The sequence below is a fragment of the Drosophila santomea genome, chromosome 2L, assembly GCF_016746245.2.
Source record: "Drosophila santomea strain STO CAGO 1482 chromosome 2L, Prin_Dsan_1.1, whole genome shotgun sequence".
NCBI classification, from domain to species: Eukaryota; Metazoa; Arthropoda; class Insecta; order Diptera; family Drosophilidae; genus Drosophila; species Drosophila santomea.
In genome coordinates, this window is record NC_053016.2 from 9,378,251 (window position 1) to 9,401,942 (window position 23,692).

Here is a 23,692-nt window from a genome sequence, read left to right on the forward strand (position 1 = left end):
ATCTCTCTATTCGTGGTCGAAACAAGACAACCATGTCATCATAATAACTGGTTGATAAGCGGCAGTGAACGAAGCCGAGACCAGGAAATGCATGATATTAAGCTGAATTCGATATTAAATCGATCAACAGTTTTAGTGAGAAACTCGCAAAGCTATTAATACAAAATATATATACATAAGTATGTGAAATAATCCAAAAATAAACACCAGAGGGAAAATGCATGCAAATATTTGCCTTCCATAAAGTGAATATAGAGTAGTGGGTCAGTTTATTTCCTTTCATACATTGATAGGTTTTAATCATTAGCTTCGAGCTGTATCCAGTGTTTAACATGCATATCAATTATATATTATATATTTAAACTCTAAAGTAAGCGACATCCTATTACGTGTATAAAACGTAAACACATTAAAAAACATTTTTTTTTATAATATATAAGAAATCTATAGAAATATATTGATAGTAATTCAACAAATAAATGCAAGTAATTTGAATGTGATTGTTCAATCCAGCGTTTTGTTGAAATTCGACGCTCCTTGAAATAACTCATGAAATATCATTCAAAATCCCAAAAAAATTAATTCCAAATAAATGTAACGGTATTTTCAGAACTGAACAGCGTGCCATTAACAGAAAAGTTTCCAGCGTAGGTACTGCAAAGGGGCGCACTTAACATCAGCTGTTGGGCGCTCGTGACACGAACTCACCACCTCGAATTGTCAGTTGTCAGCTGTGCTGTTGTCAGTTTTTCGACGGTCGTGTGAAAATTAATGCGAAAAAATCCCCAATAGATAAACAATAAATAGGTGTGCGGATAAAGGATAGCCGGGACAAGTTGAAACTCGCGTCGTTTTGGTTCTTTTAGTTTTCCTTAAACCACTTTGCTTTGCGCTCAGTCAGGGATTTTCCGTTTTCCATTTGGCCCCAAGCAATTATCGGCGTAGCAGCAGCAGATTATGGATATTCTGAAGAAAATGTTCAAGTCCGAGGCGGAAAAGGAGCAGGAGTGAGTACTACGATGGTGACACTCCGATTTGTGGCCATATTATGCAAGTGTCGGGGGGGCACCCAAAGGCCAGGGAACGAAGTCTAAAAATATTGACGGGGGGTGCATCTACATATGTGGCGGCGTTTTTCAGGCGACAATGGATCGATAACCAGGCACCTGCCATTATAGATACATTTTCGCCAGGATACACACACACGCACGCGGATAAGGAAAAGCGCCCGCTGCTCTCTGTGGGAACGGAGGCTGCGTATTGATGTACCCGAGGGTTGGAAATCCATGTTCCTATTCTCATCCCTGTTGTTTTTCGCATCTCTCTCTTTCGCGGACTCTCTTCTTCAGCTCTGCGGCTTCCGCTTCCAATAAGGACGAGTTCCGGAAGCCCCAGTGGTTCGAGGAGGCCGAAACCGATGACGAACTCTTCGATGACGATCGCAAGTTCGCGTTCCAGGTCTTCACCAGTCCGCTGGAGATGCAGAAGCACTTCGAGAGCCAGCTGCAACGACTCCTGGAGTCCCTGAACGACAATGATGGTATGTGGGATTTGTATTCCCTTTTTACGTTGAATATCATATCTATAGATTAGTAGTAGAAGAATTTAATACCCTAATTCAGTGGATGTAATTAAAATTGTTAAGTGCATTGCCCATTTTCAGTTAATGATAGCATTAGGTTTGCAAGCCATTAGTAAAAAAAAAGCGATGTATGTGCACATTTGTATAACAAAAGTAATTGGTCGATTTACTTGTTATTTGATAAATGACACAAAATCAATGAGTAATTGCAGTAATTGAATATTTAAATATATTTGCTAAGTTTCGCCTTGAGTGTGCTTGCATATGTTAAATGCCATAGTTTATTTATCCATCAAACATAAATAAACATATTATTTACCTCATTCGACATAATCAGATGGCTTTGAGCGCGACTTGAAGGAAGACTTCTTGAAGCCGGGCTTTGAGAGCAAGATTCTGAAGAAGTTTGCGGAGCAAAAGGATCTTTCTTTGGATACCGATTTGGATGGCGAGTAAGTAAACACACTTGACCAGCAAACGAGATCACATTAAACAAATAATTGCTTTTAGGATCTATGCCGACCAGTTGCACTCGCTGATCCAGCGCCTGAATCCGGAGGAGAATATTGAGCCAGGCGACCCGGCAATTGGCAACATTTTGCCATCGAACCAGCACGGCTATCGCAAGAGCGTCCAGCGCTCCAAGCTTACGGATGAGGAGATTATCATGGGCCGTATCCACGGAACCATCTCCGCCGATGGGGAGAACCACTCGTGCGCTCGTCCGCCGCGTCCGCCTATGAACAACAAGCCGGACATCATGACGCCCATGACACCGATGTTGCCGCATAGTGGAATGTCTCCATTCGGAGGGGTATTCGATGGCAACTATCAGGTGGGAAAGACCACAACTTCTTAAGTAAACATGACAATTTATAAGCATTTTTTATAGGGTCCCAAGCTATTCAGCCAGAGCGTGATGACCAAAACTGTGCGCAAACCGGACGGCAGTTATGAGACCACCAAGGTTACCCAGGATTCGTCTGGTCACAAGACCACCACCGTAACCCGTATGATAGACGGGCGTAAGGAGACCACCGTCACCCACGATGGTGGAGCTCCTGCCCACGGAATGGGTGGAAAGCAGCATTTGCAGCAGCAGCAGCAGCAGAAGGAGGTGGCCGTGGCCCGTGGCGAACGCAACATATTCGTGACAAAAGAAGGCTACGCCATGCCACGGAACCTCTGGTGACCAGTGGTGAACAACTATTGCCCCAATCAAGACAAGCGATCTCTGCTGCAGCAACAGAAACAACAGCAACAGTACGAAGATAGGCTAAAGCGATTCGTCGGCAACATAGTCCCGCATCCACACAACATCCAAATTAGAACCTACTACATTTTAGTTTACATTCTCCTTAGTGTTTGGTGTTTTAGATGAAACGCACTTGAGACAACAGATGACGACGACGATTATTGACCATGATTTTATTGACCAGCGATCAGCGATATGCTGGGCATATATATTATGTGAGACAGGCGCACCACCCGGCGGCGCCGCACTTTCAGTTCCCAGATCCAGGGCTCTCTGCAGGCCAAGCTCGAACTCCCAACGGTTGGAGATGGAATTGGTATCGGAGATGGCTCGTGTTGAGCGGTGCGAACGTGTGATTAATTTCAGTTTTGTGAGCAGCAGGAGCAGGCTTACACGGATGGAATGGAGACTTTAGAGTCGTCCACTCCAATTCCCGCAGAGCGCTGGCATCCAAAACAAAAAAGCAACCAACAAGCAAACGCCCAAACGGCGGCAGTTATTGTATTATTGTATTGATTCTTCGTGGTACTATCTGTGTCTCAATGCTGCGATCGTCAGCATCTAAAGTGCCCGTAGTGATTTAACAGCGAAAAATTATAAATTCAAACCACTATACAATACATTACCGCTTACCAGGCAAACAAATCAAGTTTATGTACTATCTACGATTGCGTTAACTTTGTTAGTTTTACTCTACATTTTATACACTTAAACACCCGCGTGGTGAATTGATCTGGTTTCTGCACAAGCAGTCGAGTTCAACTCACAGTATTTTGAATTACAATTCGGTTTTTGTTTATTAGTTTTACTAAACTTTAACACTTAAGTTGATTTTGATCAGATCTAACTTTCAAAGAGGACACAATGCATGCACGCATTAGTAATCATTCAAGACACATGCAAATAAAGTGTTGTGCAATAAAAATGAGTTCGTCTTTCATTTCGGGAAAAGGTTTTCTTTAGGACACTTATCCATTTTTCATACAAATAGTAAAAACGATGGCACTTCTCCATGTGATTAGCTTTTTGGTGTTCTAATTTTATTTAGTTTAGTTGAGTTCAAGCTAGCGCAACAGGATAGAAAGGTGTTTCAGCTAAAATCTATTGGCCATTGTGGTTTCCTCAATGATGATGGTCATCTTTCTTGACGAAGCGCAGACCGCAGTAGCCGCAGATGTGATTTCCGGGTTTGTCCTGCAAGTAATACCAGAGCCAATGAGTCAAATAGATGCGGCAGTTGGCTACCAATATCTCACCAGGTTGATGTACACCTTAGGATGACCCAGAGGACCATCGCCGCCGTCGCAGTAGACAACTCGTTCGGTGCACTCCTTGGGAGCCACCTCATCGATGAGCTTGATGCCCCAGTTCTCGTTCACATACCGCTTGGCGTTCACGAACCGCGCATTGCGGTAGTCATCCTTATCGAACACCTAAAATAAGTATACATTTTAGCTAGATTCGTACATATTTCCCAAAATGTTTGCGTAATCGCAGGATGGTTGGATCAACAGTTCCAATTACACTTACTTGTCCGGTGTGTGTGACCTTCTCGATGTCACCGCGACTGCTGGAGTGGCGTACGGTGGCCAAGGGGGCCATCCAATTCTGGCGCGGAAGGCCGAGTTTGGCCAAATTGTTTACCAATTGCTTGCTGGCCATTTTTTCCTACAAAAATTTGTTCGCAAAATGTATTGTGACGGGAATCACCCTGTGGCTGTCAGGCTGACAGCGTCAGCTGGCCTAACAGCGAGCTAACGGCGCAGGTGTTAGTTTACATTTTCCGATCAACGGTCACTCTGGTTATTTAAAAATCGGGTACTAATTTGACGTTTTCTTATATTCTAATAAATTAAGTACAGTTTGAAGACTATTTTGATTTAAAGAAATGATATTTAATTAGGGTTGGTTGCGCTTTTTATTATCTTAGGCGGCTTTTTGCAAGTTAAGAAATATTATTAACAAAGTTTTTATAAAGTTGGTTTAATTAAACAGTGCATTTAATTTGTATAATTTCAAGAACCTTGTTTTTAAAAAACCAAAAATGTTAGAAAAATTAGTTATAAAATTTATTCATTACGACACGTATCAATGTTTTTTTCATATTCTCTGTAGAGTGCCAAAGTTTTTTCCTAATTTGCAGCAGCACCACCCACAGCCGCATCACCTACAATGAATGTTGTTTAGAAAAGAGGGATGTAAACAAAAGGCGAAGAAAGAGAAAAGCCGGCAAAAAAATGCCGAGAGTCGATTCTTCGTGCGTATTTTCCGAAGCAGCCAGCGTTTCGAAAATTTTCGAAATTTCCCCCAAGATCGGGAATGTGCCTCCTGGCGCTTGGGGAGCCAATTCAGTTAGTGTTTCGTGCTCGTCGAGTGTTGTTCTCGGTTCTTCCTCTACAACATCTATAGTTCTTCATTGAAAAGTCTTCTTTCCGGCCATCCATGCATATATACACGCCTCTATATATACGTATATATAGAAATTGAAATTGGAATTGTTCCCGCAAAGAATACTGGCGTAAAATCAAAGCGAATTTACGGTGTGTAATGTTACAAATTAATTGCTGTGTCTGTGTATCCTAAGATCCCATTGAAAAAGCTTCGAAAAATACACGAATTTCCACGGATTACATAATCGGCAGTGAAGTGCTCTATGGAAAAAAAACGTGTTTTTCCACGTTTTCCGGTGCGAGAAAAATGAACGCAAAGAATATGGAATGTGTGCTCCAGAATAATAGTGAACCATAATCGCCATAGATTGGATATGGATATCAAAGAGGGATACATCCCACAAAAGCGGATGGCAATTAAAAGTGGTCCCAGAATAAAGTGAAGCATTCGAGGCTGCATCTTTTCTTTTTTTTTTTGCTCTCGGCATGGTTTCCTCCGATCCGAGCGAGCCGAAAGTTTAACGAACTGAGTTCATTTCTATTTTTGAATAATTCGAAAGCAACCGACAACCGCCGCCGCAAAGTGAAAAGTCTGCATGAGTTTTCCCTCGTCGCGGTGGTGCGATTGGGATTCTCGAATTGGGGGACGTGTGCTTTTTAAGTGCTGCCGATGGTGGACTGATCCATACACCATCACCAACAACACACCACCACCATAAACCACCCAAAACGCCTACACTGTGCAGTTTTTGGTTTTCGTTTTGGAGAATCCATAAAGGCACTGAAATATTGAAAGCAGATGACGAACAAAATGTGCAAAAATGTTGGAAAATTTTTGGAAAAATTTTAAACAGTGATGACAGCAGATGAGCATTGTATTGCATTTTAGTTGCAATTTATTGGGGACTTAGCTCTTCATTAAAATTATTGTTCTATGAAATAAGTCCTACTATTTCAAATTAGTATAGAATAGAATGAAAACTCTATTTATTTACCATCCATTCAAAAATGGCTAATTTGACGCATTTCTCTTGTAAAACTATTATTTTATTTTCCGTTCTGTACGGAATGTATATGTAACTCAGCTAATTTCACTTTCACAGTGCGTCCAATGCGAAATCAATGATTTGAGACATTTCTCCAAGGTTACCCACACACTCTGCCAGGCATATATCATAGACTTATGGGGCCTTCAAACAATTTTGACAGCAGCTAATCCTCAAAATGCTCACTTCTCTCCTCATTTCGATCTGCAGCATAATGTAAATATGTATGTATGGTAGAATTGTGAATTATCTACCAGAGGCATATATGTTTTCACTAATATATGAGACAACTAACTGAAATAAATGATTGTGCGCGGAAAACACTCCTCGGCGACTTGAAAGCCGCACACTCACGTCAGCCCCATTTTTAAAGATTGTATAAATGTTTGGACCACTTCCGTTAGGATCTATATCTATATCTTTCCTATATATCTGCGTAGTCTGGCGAAATTAGCTGGCTACCCGTTTTCGTGAATAGGTCATGATTTATTTATGCCTCCTCAGCTTGTTTAAGTGACATAATTGGGTTGGATGTTTAGTTCAGGTGATTGTTTTGGCTAATGAGCAAATGATGATTTATGATCGTTGGATAGTAAAAAATAGGCCAGCAGATTTCTCGTTAAAATGTTTAACTGTTTCGTGGTGTTCAGTTAATAACATAATTCCCAAACAAAACCAAACTCTGTGCAGTTGTAGGCTTTTTAAACCTTAAACCAAACATAAGCCACAAAAGACAAATTCCCCAATTAAATCGTTAATATTTATATTAAGTAATAAAGTAATGTTTTCTTAATTCTTCCATTGCCAGTGTAATATGTTAAATTAAACCCCATAACCCCGTCCAAAAGTCTTTGTGAAACCAATAGCCATCCCGCTCGTAAAATCGAAATAAGCCCAAATCCAAAGATCTCGATCGTCTGATTCGTTTTGCCGCGAAAATGTCCGGGCAGCAACCGCCGCCGTACGGGAATGGACCACGTGGCTGGAATCCGCGTGCCCACAATCCCGCCTCGCCATCGCCCTCGTCCTTCCTCTACCGTCCACCGTCGCCGTGGACAACGGCGCCCAGTCCGCCGCCGATAATCTCGGGACCACGTCCCTATGGACACGCCATGTCTCCGGCGCCCATCAATCAGGTGAGGGGTCAGCGCGGCAGCACCAATATACCCCATCCACGGCCCCAGTGGCCAGGCGGTAACCAATCACCGTCGCCCTACCAGCAGCCAGCGCCAGGTGGCGGCTACTATGGCGGAGTGGCGTCCAGTGGTGGCGCATCGCCGGCACCACGTCCCTATCGACCGGCTCCCCTGCAGCACCAGAACTCGTATGGCGCCCAGCCGACCAGCTCCTTCCAGCTGTCGCCCACACCATCGCCCATCGTGTGCCAAACTCCGAGTTCCGACTTCAACTACAGCAATCGACAGACGCCACTGTCGCACCACCAGTACCAACAGCAACCGCCGCAATTCTATCACCAGCAGCAGCAGCAACAGCAGCAGCAGCAGGGAGCGCCGGTGATCCCGCCACAACCGAGACAACACGGAGGACAAGGAGGATATGGAGGGCACGGACTGGCCCAGGATCAGATCGATTTCGTGGGCGTGCCGCTGGAGCCTCCGCAACCTAAATCCTACGTGATTTACGATGACGAAGAGGAGTTCGGTCCATCGACAGCCGAAATCATTGCGAACCAATCGCAGGACTACGTCGACGAGAAGCTTGCCGAATATCAGATGACGATATTGCAGTTGCAAGGTGAGTTGTTATATGATAGCCTATATAAGAAATTAACTAAGGTAATTCTAGTAAATCACTTGATCATACACATTTTAGTTGTACAGTTTCTCTCAGTGCAGCTGAGTCAGCGGCATTCTAGAATTTTGTGTGCTAATGTGACAACCATCAGTTGGACGCCCCTTCAGCACACAAATAACGTGTAAAATATTTGATTTTCTCTTGGCAAAGCATTGAACTTTGTTGAATCAGAGCGCTTTTCTCTATCGTGTGGGGCGGGAAAAGCGTATGTAAAAGTCATCCGAACTTGACCCAGACAGCAGTGGTCCAAGTTTTCCTCCTCCCAATCAACGGAATCATCGGAATCCGCCGCATCCGCATCGGACTCCTGACATCATCGCTCGAAAGTAGACTATGGCCCAGATTCTTGGACTCTGGCTCACCTTTCGCTGTTTTTGGATGCCTTTAGTTTGAATGCTATTTTGGGCCATTTCAGTGCCTAAGGTGCGATGTGGCCAAAAGGTAATGACATAATGTTGTCGGCGAAATGGAAACGGAATATAAGTTTTTGGCAATCGTGCAAATTGCAATCGCCAATACGGGCCAAACACATCGAATGTCAAATGAATCGATGAATTGTTATGCGCACATATGGATTGTACATATGTTTTATGTGCTTTCTAGCAATTTGCATGTGCCGAGAATGAGATAATTTGTTATTTAATATTTGGCTTCTATGTACATATTCGTAGGTGGGTCTAGAACATATTTGCAAAAGTCTATTTACTTAGGCCATTTGTATATTTTAGCACTTTTGGTATCACTTGCAGATCATTAAAAATGGAAACAAGCTTGTTAAACAAAAACTTTTAGTTGATAGTTTTTAAAAGTGACTAACTCATTCAGGACAAAAGCAAATCGGATTTCCTTTTGGCAAAACCACCGGCACAAGCCAATTGGAATCAATTGAATGGCGTGCGATCGGATTTTTTGTGGAGCTGATAGGCGCGCTTTTGAATTGGATTTTGAGCCTTTTGTTCGATGTACTTAGCCTGTTGAGTGGAACGGGCAATGAGATCACTATTTTTTATTGAAACGCAGCGAGTCCGTGGACTATAGACCTGAGTATGGGATTATTCGGAAAAGTTGTTTATAGACTGAAGCACAACGCAGTGTTGTGAATGCTTTTTTTTCCCATTCTGCAATGGTGATGATGCCAGGTCCGGTGCTGATGTCACTGTGGAAATGGCTTCATTATTTATTTATACACTGCATTTGTCTGACTTGTCTGATTTTATTCCCATTGTCTTGTTAGCCAGCAAAGTTGACCAAAAAACAAATGAAAAGAACAAACTTGGCTGCATCTTGATTCAATTTTGGGCTAACTTATTTTTAGGCGCTTGTTTGGCATGAAATGGGAATCTCAAGGGACGATCTGTGCTATTTTCGTCTAATTTTCTCGCCCTGCTTTCTGGTTTATTTTCAAATTTAGCAGCATATTTTCTACTCAGTTATTTTATTTTTTTTTTTTTCGGCTTACTCACACTCGAACTTGTCTTGTCACGCCGGGAAATGCGATTAAAAATAGAGTTTGTAGAGAGTTTCTGGGATTTTCAGCTGTTTGGTTGGGATTTGCTTCTAGGGATTTGGTTGTGCAACATATGGATCCATTTGTGCACTCTGAAATACAAGAAAATATTCAGTATAATAATTTAGTACAAGGCGTTTTTCTTTACTGAGCTTACTTCTACTGATCCCAACAGCTATAGTTTTTTCTCCCACAATCAAAATGATTAATTACCCACCATAAATCTTTGCAACTGCATTGCATCATAAACTAAACCTCGTAAATATTTTAAGGTTTTTCTGACTTGATTTCATTGACCAGCAATGTATATTATTCTGTAAAATTCAAATTGTAATCCCCTGTCATGTTTTAGTTGCTATCACCTTAATCCAAGTGACAGATTTAATTTAACGGACAGATTTAATCTTATATAATAAAACGACAAATCTCTTGCCAATAAATTTTGAGGGGAAGGAATCTTGAAATTCCGTATTTTAAATTTTGATCCAACTGTTTGTTAATTTATTCGATTCTGCTGAAAATATATACATATTTTACAATAAACGTTTTGGCGAACGCCCACGCGTCTCCACAAAATGGGAAACATATGAGAAATTCGCGTATACTTTGTTCGTTACGTGGATGTATAATTCCTATAAATAGGGAATACTCGAACTAATTTTATCATTTTTCGCACGTAGAAATCGGGCATGGACGATGATATCTAGACATATGCAAATGCCTCAATTCAAACAAATCAAAATCGTTGACATGTTGCCCAGTTTTTTTTCAAATTGCTTTTCGACTTTGCGAGGTCTGGTCATTTAAAAATGTATGTGCACTCAAATCTTAATGGCTAATAGTTTATATCGTTTACATAGCTTAATTTTTGGGCAAATAAACTTTCTTGGCCGATCCTAAGAGGAATTCACATTTCATTAATTGCCCCTTGAGCTGACTAATGCCTCGAGCCAACAAAAAATGTGTTTTTGGCATTTTCCACTAGATGAATTTCTGTTTAGAGAATCGTTTGTGATGCCTTGAAGTCAATATTTGAAGACCAAGAAGCTCTGTGCGTTTGCCTTGCCATTAAACTGTTCAACTTTATGGATAGGTGTGAAATAAATGAGGAAACATCAAATACATTATACATCTTGGCTGAAAAGATATAGCACTGAAAGTGCCGAAAATCAAACTTTTCGAGAGCGGAAACCAGTGTTTATGCGAAATAATGTTTGCCAAAAGTCGAATTGGGTGCTGGAGATTTTATAAATATAGATGGTTTATTTTAAGAACTTGTATATAATTGAGCCACTGAGTTCATATTCAAGGTAACAGTTGGCATCCAAAGTAAAATATGATTTACATATACCATCTTTAATTATAATTCTTCACTATAATATTTTCTGTTTTTTTTTTTTTAATGGGAACCCATGTCTTTAAATATCTAAGTTACAACCGAATTACCCATGGCCTTTCAAGTGGCTGCCACTTTAAATTTTACAACTCGCACAGTGGCTCACACCCTCGTAAACAAAATAATGCTATTAAATCAAATTGAACATGTGAATTCTCTCAAGAAGACGCCACTTTTTTTGGGGGCCAGCTGCTACTGCCACCCATGTTTACTTTTATCTTTATGGGGATGCCTTACATATTCGAATTTTACACGATATTTCAAGTGGCGGTCGAGTGTGTGGATCACAAGTTTGAGTCATTATAATAAAGATCCCATTAGTAAAAGTATTATAGAGTGGGCAATGGAAAATTGGCTGAATATATGATGGAAAGTATTAAGGTTAAAAAAAACTTTTGCTAGAAATATATTTAATAATTTTAGGGTTAGTGACTGGCATTCCTTAGAACTAGAGTTCCTTTCGAAATTATTAAAATCCGTTGACCTTTGTCCAGTTCGGAATTAGAATTAGAATTTGTCTATGAATAACAAATTAAATTGCGTTGCTAGCAAATTGCTTTAGGCCATTTGAAGTGCAACTTTATATCTCAGGGCCAACTTCTCGGCGCGACAACAATAAACATAAAAATGTACAGATACACATATCAGATGCAATGCAATCACCACAGCGTGACGTCATTAGTCTAGCCCAGCTTGAAAATACACGGCAAACGTGTTTATAACTTTACATTGATTACATAAGCTGCAAACACGAAGAAAAAACATTTGTTTTTCTTTCGAATCCATGAATGACTTTCATTAAGTGCCGCTGTAAGCCGAGCTTTGCCATGCGCTGACCCATATTTTCAGCCCCTCTCAATAACGCAGATTCTGTAAATATTAGTAAAACGATCCAACGGGGCTGTAGTTTATAATAATAATCCATATAAACAACCACCAGCCAAGGGCTGTGGCTGTGTAATTGATATTTTCTCACGCTCCATGATGTCACGCAGCAAAGGTGTAAGTTGGAAGGTTTACGATTTCAGGCCAAAGGGCGCTACTTAAACAAAGCACTTGAATGCCACCCATTCATGCAGAAGAGCAGAGAGAGAGAAGGGGAGAGAGCTTAGAAGAAATGGGAGACCACGAGTAACTCTTATCGTTCAAAACATTACCACCCTATGAAGACGAACGTTTTTGCGTCGTTGGATGGCAAGGTATTTAAGGTAAAGGAAAATACATAAAAAAGACATATTGTTTTGATGGTTAGTTTTATTAAAATTAATGTACACATTTACATACTGATGCTATTATTATTGAAATTAAAGTTCTTATTAAACTACTGCTGATATTTGGCTTTTATTGCTGGAAAAAAGAAAATATGGTTACTGATTTCTAACACTTCGAATTGGAAAAATGCAGACATTGATATTAAGAATGTTATTATATGTAAAGTAAAAAGATTAATTCTATTAATTCTAAAACTATTAAAAACAAAGCTTTGATGTAAGCCGAGCACGTTGACCTTGTAAAATTTGGTTCCCTTTACTCGGAGCCCCAAGATGTTTCTCCAAAAAGTGCCTCACCCCCCTGCAAAAAGCCGGCCACTGCGCCACTGACCCCAAGCAACAACAAGAGCAGTCGGTTAAAAGGCGGTGAGTACGTCGTGGTAAACAACATCCATCAAAAGTCGTACGAAATATTGCGTATGCTCCCGCTTTGATTCTCTGATTCTCTCTGCGATTTTCGGCCACTCCGCTCCAAGACTCTCTCTCGCTCTCTCGCTATTCAGGCAAAATACCAACACACTGATGAGCACAGACTCTGAGCTTTACTACGATTACTATGCAGTTGCTCTCTCAGTTGCTTTTTTTTTGGACTGGACAAGGCGTAGCACATTGAAGGCTTGCGGGTTTGGGGTTCAGTATCGAACCGGCTTTCTACGACAGCGGATTGGAATCGCGGAGCGACCGAGTCGCCGGGCGATAATGTGATATAGCCGGCTATGTCCAGCAGGCAAAACTGAAATACAAGTTAAAAGTAATAAACACCGAAAGCCCCCGTATTCTCGCATCTTATGTTTGTTGGGACAGTGAGAAGAATTGCGAGCGAAATACTAATTTCCATACCTAACTGCGTGAGATAATCTCCGGTTGGCATTGTGTGTGGCTGGCAATAAAACCCCCGAAAGCCCAAAGCTTCAAGTGTTAAATATAATCAAATAGAGAAGAAGCGTGTGTATTTGCATTTGGGAAAATTAAAGTCGAATTACGTGGGCCGAAAAATTAAAGACTGAAGGCCATTCAAGGGTTGTTCAAAGAGAAAATTCGGTGAAAAGTCACGGTGTGCGTGTGTGTGTGTGCGTTGCGTGAGAAAAATCAATTCTGCATTTGGTGGAAAGCCGAAAAAGGAGAGAAAAGTGGTGGAGTTAGGGAAAAAGGACACGAAGGCTGGTTTTTTGTTGGCTGCGAAAAACTCGTGACCGATGACAATTTGGCTTGACGAGGGTCTATTAGCGAAATCAATGCCATTATGGCTGATACTGGAGGACCAGGATCCAAGCACATGGATCCAACAACCATAGATGCCGGCGGAGGAGGAGCAGGAGCAAGCGGAGCAGCCGGAGGCGATGACGTGCCTTCAGTCCCAGCTGTTCGCCGGCGTTGTGCGCATGAGCAGAAATCCTCGAGAGAGCAGGTGCTGGAGGAGGAGGAGAGCCAACAGCTGGAGACATCGACGGTGACGAGGACCTACATGAAGACCATCACCACCTCCCTCACCACCTCGAGTAGCTCCAATGTGGAAGAGTTTATCCTGGGGGAGCACGCAGCAGGAGCAGGTGCAGCAGCTGCTCCATCACCCAACCAGCAGAGATTGCGTCAGAAGGTGGCGCAGTACGAGAAGGTCTGGTCGGATGGCTCCAGTCCCGTGAAGCGTCCAGCCGATCAGAGCTCTGACGAGCTGCGTCTGGGCGACGACCAGGATGAGTACGATGCCGAGAATCCATTCGAGATTGACGTCCATGAGATTGAGCGCCGGCTGCGCCAGGAGAGGCAACGTGGCATGGCGGAGGCGGAGGCAGCCAAGCTGGCCTTTCAGCAGGTCCAGCTGCGGCACACCACTCCGCCGCGCCGTGTGGAGGTGACCAGTGACCAGGTGGCGAGTCCCTTCAATGTGACCCTGCGCACCACCAGTCGCATGAGTCCCGGTGCTGAGCACGGAAATGTGCAGGAACACCTGGCGCCGTTCAATGTGACCCTAAGAACCACTCGCAGGACCAAGAAGAAGGAGTTCAAGGAACTGGAAAGCTTCCTCGAGGGCGAACGTACCGTAAGGGAGGTTCCATCTGCGGACGGCGTGAGGACCATCATCACCTCCTCGATGACCAGCGACGGTGGCTATGCCGAGGAGAAGATCTATCGCCACGGCGAGGGCTATGTATCGCCCAGGGACTCGCCGTCCTGGTCACGTTCCAGTTACTCCAGCGAGCGATCCAGTGTTACGCCGCCGAGGAGCGTGGATCTAACCGCCGGCGGACGAAGGATACTGATCAAACTGGAGCAGGAAAGCGAACTAACCGAGGATAGCCAGGCGAGGGACGAGACCGACCTGTCGTTCGGTCGGCAGGAAGTGGCCATGGCAACCGGCAACATTGACATTACCGTCGGTGGTAGCAACCCCCGCCGGCGTTTGTACCAGCAAACAACTGTCCAGGTGGGTGGCGGCAACCGCACCAGCCCCCAGGATTTAACACCCCAAAGACCAAGGGACTTAGACCTGGCCGGCGCCACGAAGACAATGCTAACATCCACGCCAATTGGCACGAAGGAGCAACCGCAAACGGGTCCGAAAACTCTAGTTAGTCCAGCTGCAACGTGCCAATTGCGCGGTTCTTCGACGGAAGAGCCCCGGAAAATTGTAAGCCACAAAACGATAACAAGCACAACGACCAAGTCCACCTCATCCTCGACCTCAACCTCGAACTCAGCCACCTCCTCATCGGTGGTCGTCGGAAAAATCGCGCAAATTCGCACCGGGAAATCCAACGCCAGTGACAACGATATCGACATCGATAACGATTCGGACACGGAGGGCAGACCCGCCAGCAGTATAGTGATTGTGTCCACGCCCACGCGTCCCACCACTCCGGCAACCGCATTCGCATCCGCATCCGCGTCCGCAGTAATCCCATCCGCATCCATATCCGCGTCAGCTGCCCACGCCCTCAGTGGCATCGGCACTTTCAGCAAGAGTCTGCGCCAGGATTATCAGACTCTGGCAACGCAAAGTGGCCGCAGCAACGAATCACCCTGCGACCAGGAATACCAGGAGTTCCAGTCCACCATGGCGTCCATCAATTACGCCCGCAGCAATTCCCAGTACGACAGCCATATCAAGGAGAAACGAGGTAAAAATCGGGAGGAGTACGGATGGCATATAGCCACAGTGCGTTGGAAAAGATGTGTTCAGTGAATAATCAGACAACTACTATGATTGAATAAATAATACTTATAAATAATACTTAAGTTTAAAATATTTTTTTTATTTCTTACACATATGAAAGTTAGGAGAAATATCATTATAATATATGTTTTCTATAGTTTTTAAAAGTCACGCATTCCTTGTACTCCTATCTTCCGATATACATCCAAGTTAATCCCCAAATTTGGCCCACTTAAAGCTAGATCTTATCTCAAAGAACCTGATACCCCAGCACCTGTGGTCTCCAGATAACGGAAATTGCATTACCCCTTCGGAAAACGATATCTTTACAATGGGGCAGAAGCTATAGTGCTTAGAAGATCCCATAGAATGTCAAGGTCAGGCGGCGGTACTTTGTGGTTACACCTGCTTCGAGAGACATTTGTATGCTTAATTAATTATTACACAAAAACAAAAAAAAAATCGATAAAAAAGTGCCTAAATGACATCATCCATCGCTTTGAGACGCAGCAGTTCGAACTTTAACTTGTTTAGCGGGCTGTGTTCATTGGGGCTGTCGTTATAAGTCAGTCGGTCGGTTGGTCGCGCCCAGAACTTCTATACTATCTGGCGATTTATATTATTTATATACTGGCGCACAGTGCGTTTGTTATGTATTCGCCCCACTCCACAACGACTCTGTTGGCAAGCAGTTTGTTACCTCTTTCCTTGCCTCGGAAAAAAGGGAAAATTATTGGCAGCGAAAAGCACTCGAGGCAGAACTACCCCCAGATCAGTTTGATGGGGTTGGATGTTCGATTGTTGGATTGTTGAATTGTTGAATTGTTGTCTATTATGTGACCTCCTAGGCTGTTATTATGTTAAGCACAACAACCAATTAAGTGTCTGGCAGGCTGTCTGTCTTGCCCTCCTTGAAAATGCGCATCTAAGTGGTTCGAACAGTTTGTCACCCGAATGACTGGCGCAATTTTTGGGCTGCACTTGTGGTATATGCAAATATTTTCAGACACACAACATATTTGTATCTATAGATATGCCCTGACTGATGGCTGTTTGTATTATTAATATACGAGCATTTTGTGTGGATTATCTTTAATATATGATGATATCGGAGGGAAAGACCTACATGCAGTAACAGTATTTTATGGAAATTGATTTTCCATGTTTGCCATTCGGGTTTTTATGAGCTGATTAAAGCGCTGGGATAAGGTTGAAACCTCTATAATCTATTATATATGTTAACCCATCTAAAGAGGGCACTTTTCGTCCCAGGGTATTTGCTATGCCTTACTTATTCGACATAGATGTCTTCATATATCAATTAGTGAGCATAAATCAAGTTTGCGTGAGTTAAAGTATTATTATTTTTTCTCTTCTCGGATCATCGTCAGTGTCAGCATAACGGCTGGCTGTCCAATATTTTGACGTTGCGTGTTTTACCAAACTTTTCGAATGCTTCGATAAATTTGCTTGACAAGCCAGCTAAATTTGGCCCAAATGTGAGCCGTAAAACCATATTGGCAGGCCTAGTCACACACAATATCTGGCATATCATATAGAGCGACATGGAGACATGGAGACATGGAGACATGGAGCACTATATAAATTTATAAGGCAGCAAAAGTACGTCAAGCGTTTACTAATTGATGACATTCACATGGATATAGTATATTCCACTATTGATTGGTGGCTCTTGACTTGGTTTCAATACATGTCCTCACTTTCCCAGCAATTATCATTAATGCCATTTTAATGGTTGTGCAAAAAGCCCATTGAAAACTAAAAAACTCTATCCATATTTATGACATGGCTTGCGGTACATCAGCTATTGAGCTTCATCAGGCCGCGATTCAAAGCCGAATTTGACTGTAAGATGATTAATGACAGATATTGATAGCTAAACTCAATAAAAATGTTTTCAAAATAAAGTGACAGCTAGCGTTATCTCAGGGGATTCGACATTGTAAGTAATCCACACAAACGGCAGCCGTACAACTGAGATCATCGCCGAGTTATTTATTGATTCTGGTATTGTCGCTATCTGTCAGTTCGCCAATATTTATATTTATAGTGCATGTAGTTTAGCGGCTTTTAATTGATGCCTAAAATGCGGTCCAGAGAAGTTGGCGCCCCTCGCTGAAATTTGAGCTGAGCTCTGTAAGCTAAGAAGCGAATCAAGTTTACACACAAAAGCCGAACTTAAAGCACCCACAGGTTCGCTCTTAACCCACAAAGTAGATTTGTTTTGGATGTGGGTGCCAATTCCCCCATTTTCCCCTCCAGATGTTGCTCATGTGGTGGAAGAAATTAAAAATTCCCAATTTCGTGGCTTCCTCCTCCTCAGTTTTCATTTCTGCTCGTGGGCAGAACTTTTGAAGATTCCTTCTGGAGACGCAAACAAAGTATTTTTTTTGGTTTTTGAAGTGGCTTTTTGTTGGCATATTTATTTTTCTAAAGTCTTTGCTGCTCAATCATTTAGTCTTGAGTGTTGGCCATCGGTTATCTGCTGGTTTAATGTGCGTTATAAATGACAAAAATAAATAAACATTTAGTTAAACACGCCGAATAAGTATATTTACTTATGACGCAATGCCACCACTTGACTACGCTTCCATATGTATGAATCCCGTATCGTATTTGCATCTAATATTTTCGAGTATCTGTGAAATACCAGGAAATGGGTGGGGGTGGTGTAAACCTGTCGAAGGCAATGGAGCGTAAAGTTAAGTAATGCCATTTATAAGACTCTTCAACATGTTGACTGCTGGCAATTTATGCGACATATTCAGCGACATATTTGCTGCTCACTTGTCGCCGCAGGTGACAACCACAAGTGCAAGTCGACACACCTCGCTGGGTTTCACTGTACTGCGCTGAAATGTGAGTTTAAATTTAAGCGAAATTTAAACAGTTGCTACAATAACCATGCAGCCTATGCTGGGGTGCTCATCACATGGTTGATTGCCATTGTGAGTGGTTCGATTTGGTAGAATATGAAAATACCTTATCGAGTGGCAGGAACTCTGGAGTGTAATCAACTAAGTCGGTGTCAGTTTGGGTTTAGATACGAGGGTCGTTTGATAAGTCCGTGACTTTTTGAATAAAATATATTTTTTTCGTCAAAGAAGCGTTTTATTTCTCAACATAATCTCCTTTTAGCTCTATACATTTAGTCCAGCGTTTTTCCAATTTTTTTATTCCTTCCAAATAATAGGTTTTCTCAAGGCCCTCAAAATAGTCGTTTGTTTCTGTGATGACCTCTTCATTTGACCCGAATCTCTTACCGCCGAGCCATTTCTTCATGTTTGGAAACAAAAAATAGTCACAGGGGGCTAAATCTGGAGAATATGCTGGATGGGGTAGCAGTTCGTAGCCCAATTTATGAAATTTTGCCATGCTGACTACACACGTGTGCACCCGTGCATTGTCCTGATGGAACAGCACTTTTTTTTCGCCAAATGCGGTCGTTTCTGCTTCAAATCAATATCGAATCTGTCCAAAAGCTCTGAATAATATTCGCCGGTGATCGTTTTACCCTTTTCAAGGTAATCGATGTGAATGATACCTTGTGCATCCCAAAAAACTGTGGCCATGACCTTGTTGGCCGACAGACCCACCTTGGCCTTCTTTGGTGCACGTTCACCCGGAGAAACCCACTGTCTTGATTGTTCTTTGGTCTCTGGTGTGGTGTGGTGGATCCATGTTTCGTCTACGGTAACGAAACGGCGCAAAAATTCGTTTGGATTGCGGTTGAACATCGCCAAACACTCCTTTGAAATGGTCACACGGTTGCGCTTATGGTCGTGTGTGAGCAATCGCGGCACCCATCGCGCGGAAAGCTTTTTCATGTCCAAATATTCATGTAAAATATGATGTACCCGTTCAGTTGAGATGCCTACAGCCTCAGCTACCTCACGCACTTTCATTCTCCGATCATCCAATATCATTCCATGGATTTTGTCGACGATTTCTGGCATGACGACCTCTTTTGGGCGACCTGAACGTTCGGCATCACTTGTACTGGTACGACCACAACGGAACTCAGTAAACCATTTCTTAACCATTGAAATTGATGGTGCAGAGTCCCCATAATATTTATCAAGTCTTTCCTTGGTTTCGGTGATGGATTTTTTACGCAAAAAATAATGCTTAATTAGCACACGAAATTCACTTTTTTCCATTTTCGTTAAAATTCACGAGATCGTCTGCTTTCAATGCCTATAAAACGCAAACCAAAAAACGCAGCTTTCTCAAAATTTTACAGTCAGCTGTTAATCGATAACTGCTGACAGGAGCAGTGTTGTATTTAGAGCAGGTGCGCGGCAAATACAAAAAGTCACGGACTTATCAAACGACCCTCGTAATTTTGAGGAATTTTTGGGCGGGCATTTGCGATAGGAATGGCATTTCCGAAAGATAAAGTGTGTAAGTAAGTTTTGCAATTCAATTGATTATTACTCGTTTAAGAAATGCCAAAGATTCCAGTGATTATGTAACCCAGTTGGTCATACCCCACATAATTAAGCCAATAAACAATTGTATCATGGAAATTCCCTACCGCAAAGCCCCAAACATTTAATTAGACGCACTTCCGTTGAAAACCCCAACATGTGCTCTATATCGGCCTGCATTCTAGAACCCATTCCTCTCCAACGATTCGATTCGATTGCCTTTTGTTTATGCAAATGTACAAAAACATACATATATTGTATTTGGTGTTTTTTCTGTTTTGGGAGGGCAGGAAAAACAATTAGCTATGCGTGAAAGCAAATAGACTAGTTTAACCAAACACTTCTTTCTTGTTTCTATTTATGTTCTGTAACTAGGCCAACGCAGACAAATGGGCGACTGAAGTTGAATATACAGCCAACTGACTGCCCTTTCAGTACTTGACTTCTTTTTGTTAAGATTTTTTTGGTAATTGGTAATTATTATTAACGGAAGAAAAGCCATGGGTTTCCATTATGGCATTTTCTAAGAATTTCTATGTACGACTGTTAATATTTTCTCCATCCTTTTAAACGCGCTCATTAAACAGCGAGAATAGCGAAATAAACATAAATAACAATCTACCGACTTATCATTATAATCACCATCATTAACTCACTGACTGACTGACTGAACCATTCATAAGATGAAGGGAAACCGAACAGAAGAACCGACAAGCGAAGCAGAAGAGTTGAGCGAAGAAACCGATTTACCGCTTCTGAAATTTCTGTAGAATCTAAAATGGCCATTTCCACCGGGTATCTTGTAATCATTTCATACATCATTATTGAAATGGAAATTGATTTCAACCAACCTGAAAAGTCATTCAACTTGAACGTTACTCCCCAATTTGATGTTGTTGATTGTTTTACGCATTACGCGGTAAATCAAACATTTATGCTTTTACTTTTGGATATTGCTTTTATTTCCGAAAGTCTAATTGTTGTATATATGTTGTAATGCCTGATCGAGCAAAGCACTCTAAATTGTGAAATTGTAATTAAATGTAGGAAAGTTTTTCCTTGATATTAAATCAAGTTTTTAAAGTCAGGAATTTCTGGAGTAGCAACAGTGTGGGTAGATAAAGTAATTGTGTAATCGGTTTAACACAAGTTTTGATTAGCTTGACCTGCATTTATACTTTAAGTTCTTATCAGATTCCACAACTTCGAGTGCATTATTTCTTATCTTTGCAATAATTGGCATTTTTCTGCTATCAGCAAACTGTGGTGCTAAAAAAAATACAATTACCAAAAATTCACATGATTTATAGCTTACCAAAATGTTAACTAATCAACGTGTGTCGCACATATACATTTATTTTTGGCCAGGCCAAGAACGAAATACAACAAACTCAGCCAACTTGTTTTTTAGAGACAATTAATTCAGTTAGCCAAATGCGGTAGTTATGTTAATATATTCGCAACGCATTCACGATTGCTTACCAAAAATATCAGGTTCTGTTTATACGAGTTTTTGAAGAGGAGTCCGTTGTTTTTGACCAAAACAACTTAATTATTTGGAAAGACAACACTAGATACTAAGGAAAATAAATAAAAGTACAATCAATTGGAAATGTTTAATTGTACTTTAATCTCAAGATGTCAATTATATTATTTCAAACGAGTTATTCCTAAATTAAAGACACATGGTATATATAAACAATTAAAAAAAAAGCTTTAGGTAACTTGACGCTAGGAAAATGTATATTGTTTTGAAATTACCACAGTGTTTTACGCAAACAATTACCAAATTTAAAATGCCACATTTGTGGTAATTTATTATTGGACCTGCTACATTGAATCTTTACAAGCCATTCGAGGATTTTAACGTGTCTAAAAAGAACATTAAAATGGCCATTAGGTTAGGATTTGATGCTTTACCTTGCATCAAGTTCATCTAATTGCATAAATTTGTGGGTTTTTCATTGCCGAATGTTGGCTAAATTATTTCTTTCATTTCAGATAGATTAATGTATGTATATAATATACGTACACGACTTTCCGTTGCTTTGCAAATTGCGCAACCTTGAACTAATTTCTATTTAAATAATCTTTTGTCAACATTTCACAAATTGCGTCACTCAGCTCGCAATAAATGAATGAAAATTCAATTCGAGAAATGACAAACATAAAAGATCCAAGTTTTGGGGATCATTTAAAATTAATTATTACAATTTGTGTTCTTACTTTGTAAATTGTTTTGATAATTGGCTAAGCGTTTGACGCTTTCATGGCTGCCTCGATTTATTTTATGTAATAATTCTTATTCCAAGCATTCCGCTTGTCTAACTGTAGAAATTTTCCATTTTCGTGAAATTAGTATTTCTTATTTATTACGGGAAATCTATTTTCGTTCCATATTGTTGGCATGCGTTTGGCCAAATGCCAGACAGCGAATAGACCACGCACTGGGCCAAGTATTCTTGGAGTTGAATTCCCAATGGGCTGGATTTGGTCTGTGGTCTGGTGTGGATAGGATTTTCACCAGACAGCTGCTGGCCACCATTTCCATTTTCATTTTCATTTCTATTTCCATTTTGCATATTCATTTCCATTTCGACTGCACTTTGCCATAATGACTACGCTTAATGCGTTTCTTTCTCGCTCTCTTGTGTATATTTTGATAATTGTTTACAAATTGATGTTTTAACGCCTTGTTTGTTTTTTCCATTTGTCGGCTAAAGAATGAAATTTAGGTAATTAAGGCATGCAAAAAAAAACTAAATATTTGCTTAAGCAAATCTGAGAATTCGTGTTTACAATCTGCGGTCTACCTTTTGACGCATGTGAAAGGGTCAACGGAATTTGAAATATGGTTTACGACTTTAACATTATTTGAATCATCAAAAAAATTGTTAAAAAGTTAGAATTAGTAGAGTAAAAGAATGCTTGTGGATTTTTAGGGTAAAAGGTAAAAAATCAAGCTGGAGACAAATCAAAGCTATTCACTTCAGTTAAAGTGTAAACTACTATAGATCTTCACTATGTGGAGTTTATTGAGGATATAAACCTTTTGCGATTATATCGCGAGCACAAACATGATGTCATTGTGTTAATTTAGTTTTATACAGCGACTTAACTGATAATTAAGTTAAAGTCAACATCAGGCAACGCAAAAATGAAAACGAAAAACTGGTGTATATCGGTTGTACAACTCATGCATACGAAGAAATGTATCTTATCGGTTGGTTTCGGTATCTTTGCTAGTATCGTCATGTCTCTTTTTTCGCCTTTAAGTCTCTTTTTCCTCTTTTCTGCCGCCACTTGTTTAACAATTAATTGCGAATGTACGAAATGTATTTTCCATTTACTGACATTTACCTTTTCTTCGTTTTTTTCTACATTTTCAGAGGAGCAAGAACGTGTGCAGAAGAAGACATTCACTAATTGGATTAATTCATACCTATTGAAGGTGAGTCTATCTTGTCTATCCCCCTGAAATGCCTCAATCGATTTGCCATTCGTCTTGAGCATACTGCCAATGAATTTTGTCTACAGTAAAGTGGCATTGGAATTTGCATATTTGCATATAGATTTGCATTTGATAAACCAATCGTGTCAGGTTTTTTTGAGTGTGCCAAAAGCTGAGCAAAACTTGCTCACAACAAAAATGGGTTAAGGGGCGTGACATGTCCATCACTTTGAATACAAAATCGGAATTTAAGCGTGATAAGCGTATTTATTTGTACAGTAATTATGATGGAATAATAAGCGAAAAGTGTTTGTTCAGAGATCTGTGATATAACAGATATTAAATGCGTGAAATTTGAAGGTTACTTGTTTTTG

At 41.1% G+C, this 23,692-nt stretch overlaps 3 protein-coding genes across 21 annotated transcripts in view; 2 read left to right on the plus strand and 1 right to left on the minus strand.

Moving 5' to 3' along the window:
• Positions 1-727: 727 nt before the first annotated feature.
• LOC120455317 lies at positions 728-3,762 on the plus strand. Of its 2 annotated transcripts, none has more exons than XM_039641392.2 (5): positions 728-1,007; positions 1,350-1,540; positions 1,920-2,034; positions 2,093-2,396; positions 2,475-3,762. In XM_039641392.2, the coding sequence occupies exons 1-5, from the start codon at positions 958-960 to the stop codon at positions 2,772-2,774; spliced, it is 960 nt and encodes a 319-aa protein (XP_039497326.1). In that variant the 5' UTR covers positions 728-957; the 3' UTR covers positions 2,775-3,762. The 2 variants fall into 2 exon arrangements, with proteins under 2 accessions (XP_039497326.1, XP_039497316.1); XM_039641382.2 differs by having other exon boundaries at positions 730-1,007; positions 2,093-2,417.
• A 93-nt stretch (positions 3,763-3,855) lies between these two features.
• Positions 3,856-4,553, minus strand: LOC120455324 (NADH dehydrogenase [ubiquinone] iron-sulfur protein 6, mitochondrial). Its single transcript, XM_039641404.2, has 3 exons — positions 4,368-4,553; positions 4,094-4,270; positions 3,856-4,031 (listed from the first exon to the last, which is right to left on the minus strand). The coding sequence occupies exons 1-3, from the start codon at positions 4,497-4,499 to the stop codon at positions 3,960-3,962; spliced, it is 381 nt and encodes a 126-aa protein (XP_039497338.1). The 5' UTR covers positions 4,500-4,553; the 3' UTR covers positions 3,856-3,959.
• A 651-nt stretch (positions 4,554-5,204) lies between these two features.
• LOC120448010 (nesprin-1) overlaps positions 5,205-23,692 on the plus strand; it is a 103,952-nt gene continuing 85,464 nt past the window's right edge. For 3 of the 18 annotated variants that reach the window (XM_044006112.1, XM_044006136.1, XM_044006140.1), the window contains exons 1-3: positions 5,209-5,377; positions 7,082-8,028; positions 23,257-23,318. In XM_044006112.1, the coding sequence (XP_043862047.1) occupies positions 7,212-8,028; positions 23,257-23,318 (879 nt within the window). In that variant the 5' untranslated portion in view covers positions 5,209-5,377; positions 7,082-7,211. Of the gene's footprint in view, positions 5,378-7,081; positions 8,029-12,941; positions 15,382-23,256; positions 23,319-23,692 lie in introns of those variants that run through there. The other 15 variants (XM_039629770.2, XM_039629854.2, XM_039630114.2 and 12 more) reach the window with 9 other exon arrangements.

Coding starts and splice junctions, on each gene's coding strand:
- LOC120455317 (XM_039641382.2), top strand. CDS start 958: ATGGATATTCTGAAGAAAATGTTCAAGTCCGAGGCGGAAAAGGAGCAG. Junction 1,541..1,919: donor GTCCCTGAACGACAATGATG/GTATGTGGGATT, acceptor CGACATAATCAG/ATGGCTTTGAGCGCGACTTG. Junction 2,418..2,474: donor TATTCGATGGCAACTATCAG/GTGGGAAAGACC, acceptor CATTTTTTATAG/GGTCCCAAGCTATTCAGCCA.
- LOC120455324 (XM_039641404.2), bottom strand. CDS start 4,499: ATGGCCAGCAAGCAATTGGTAAACAATTTGGCCAAACTCGGCCTTCCG. Junction 4,271..4,367: donor AGGTCACACACACCGGACAA/GTAAGTGTAATT, acceptor TACTTATTTTAG/GTGTTCGATAAGGATGACTA. Junction 4,032..4,093: donor CTAAGGTGTACATCAACCTG/GTGAGATATTGG, acceptor TATTACTTGCAG/GACAAACCCGGAAATCACAT.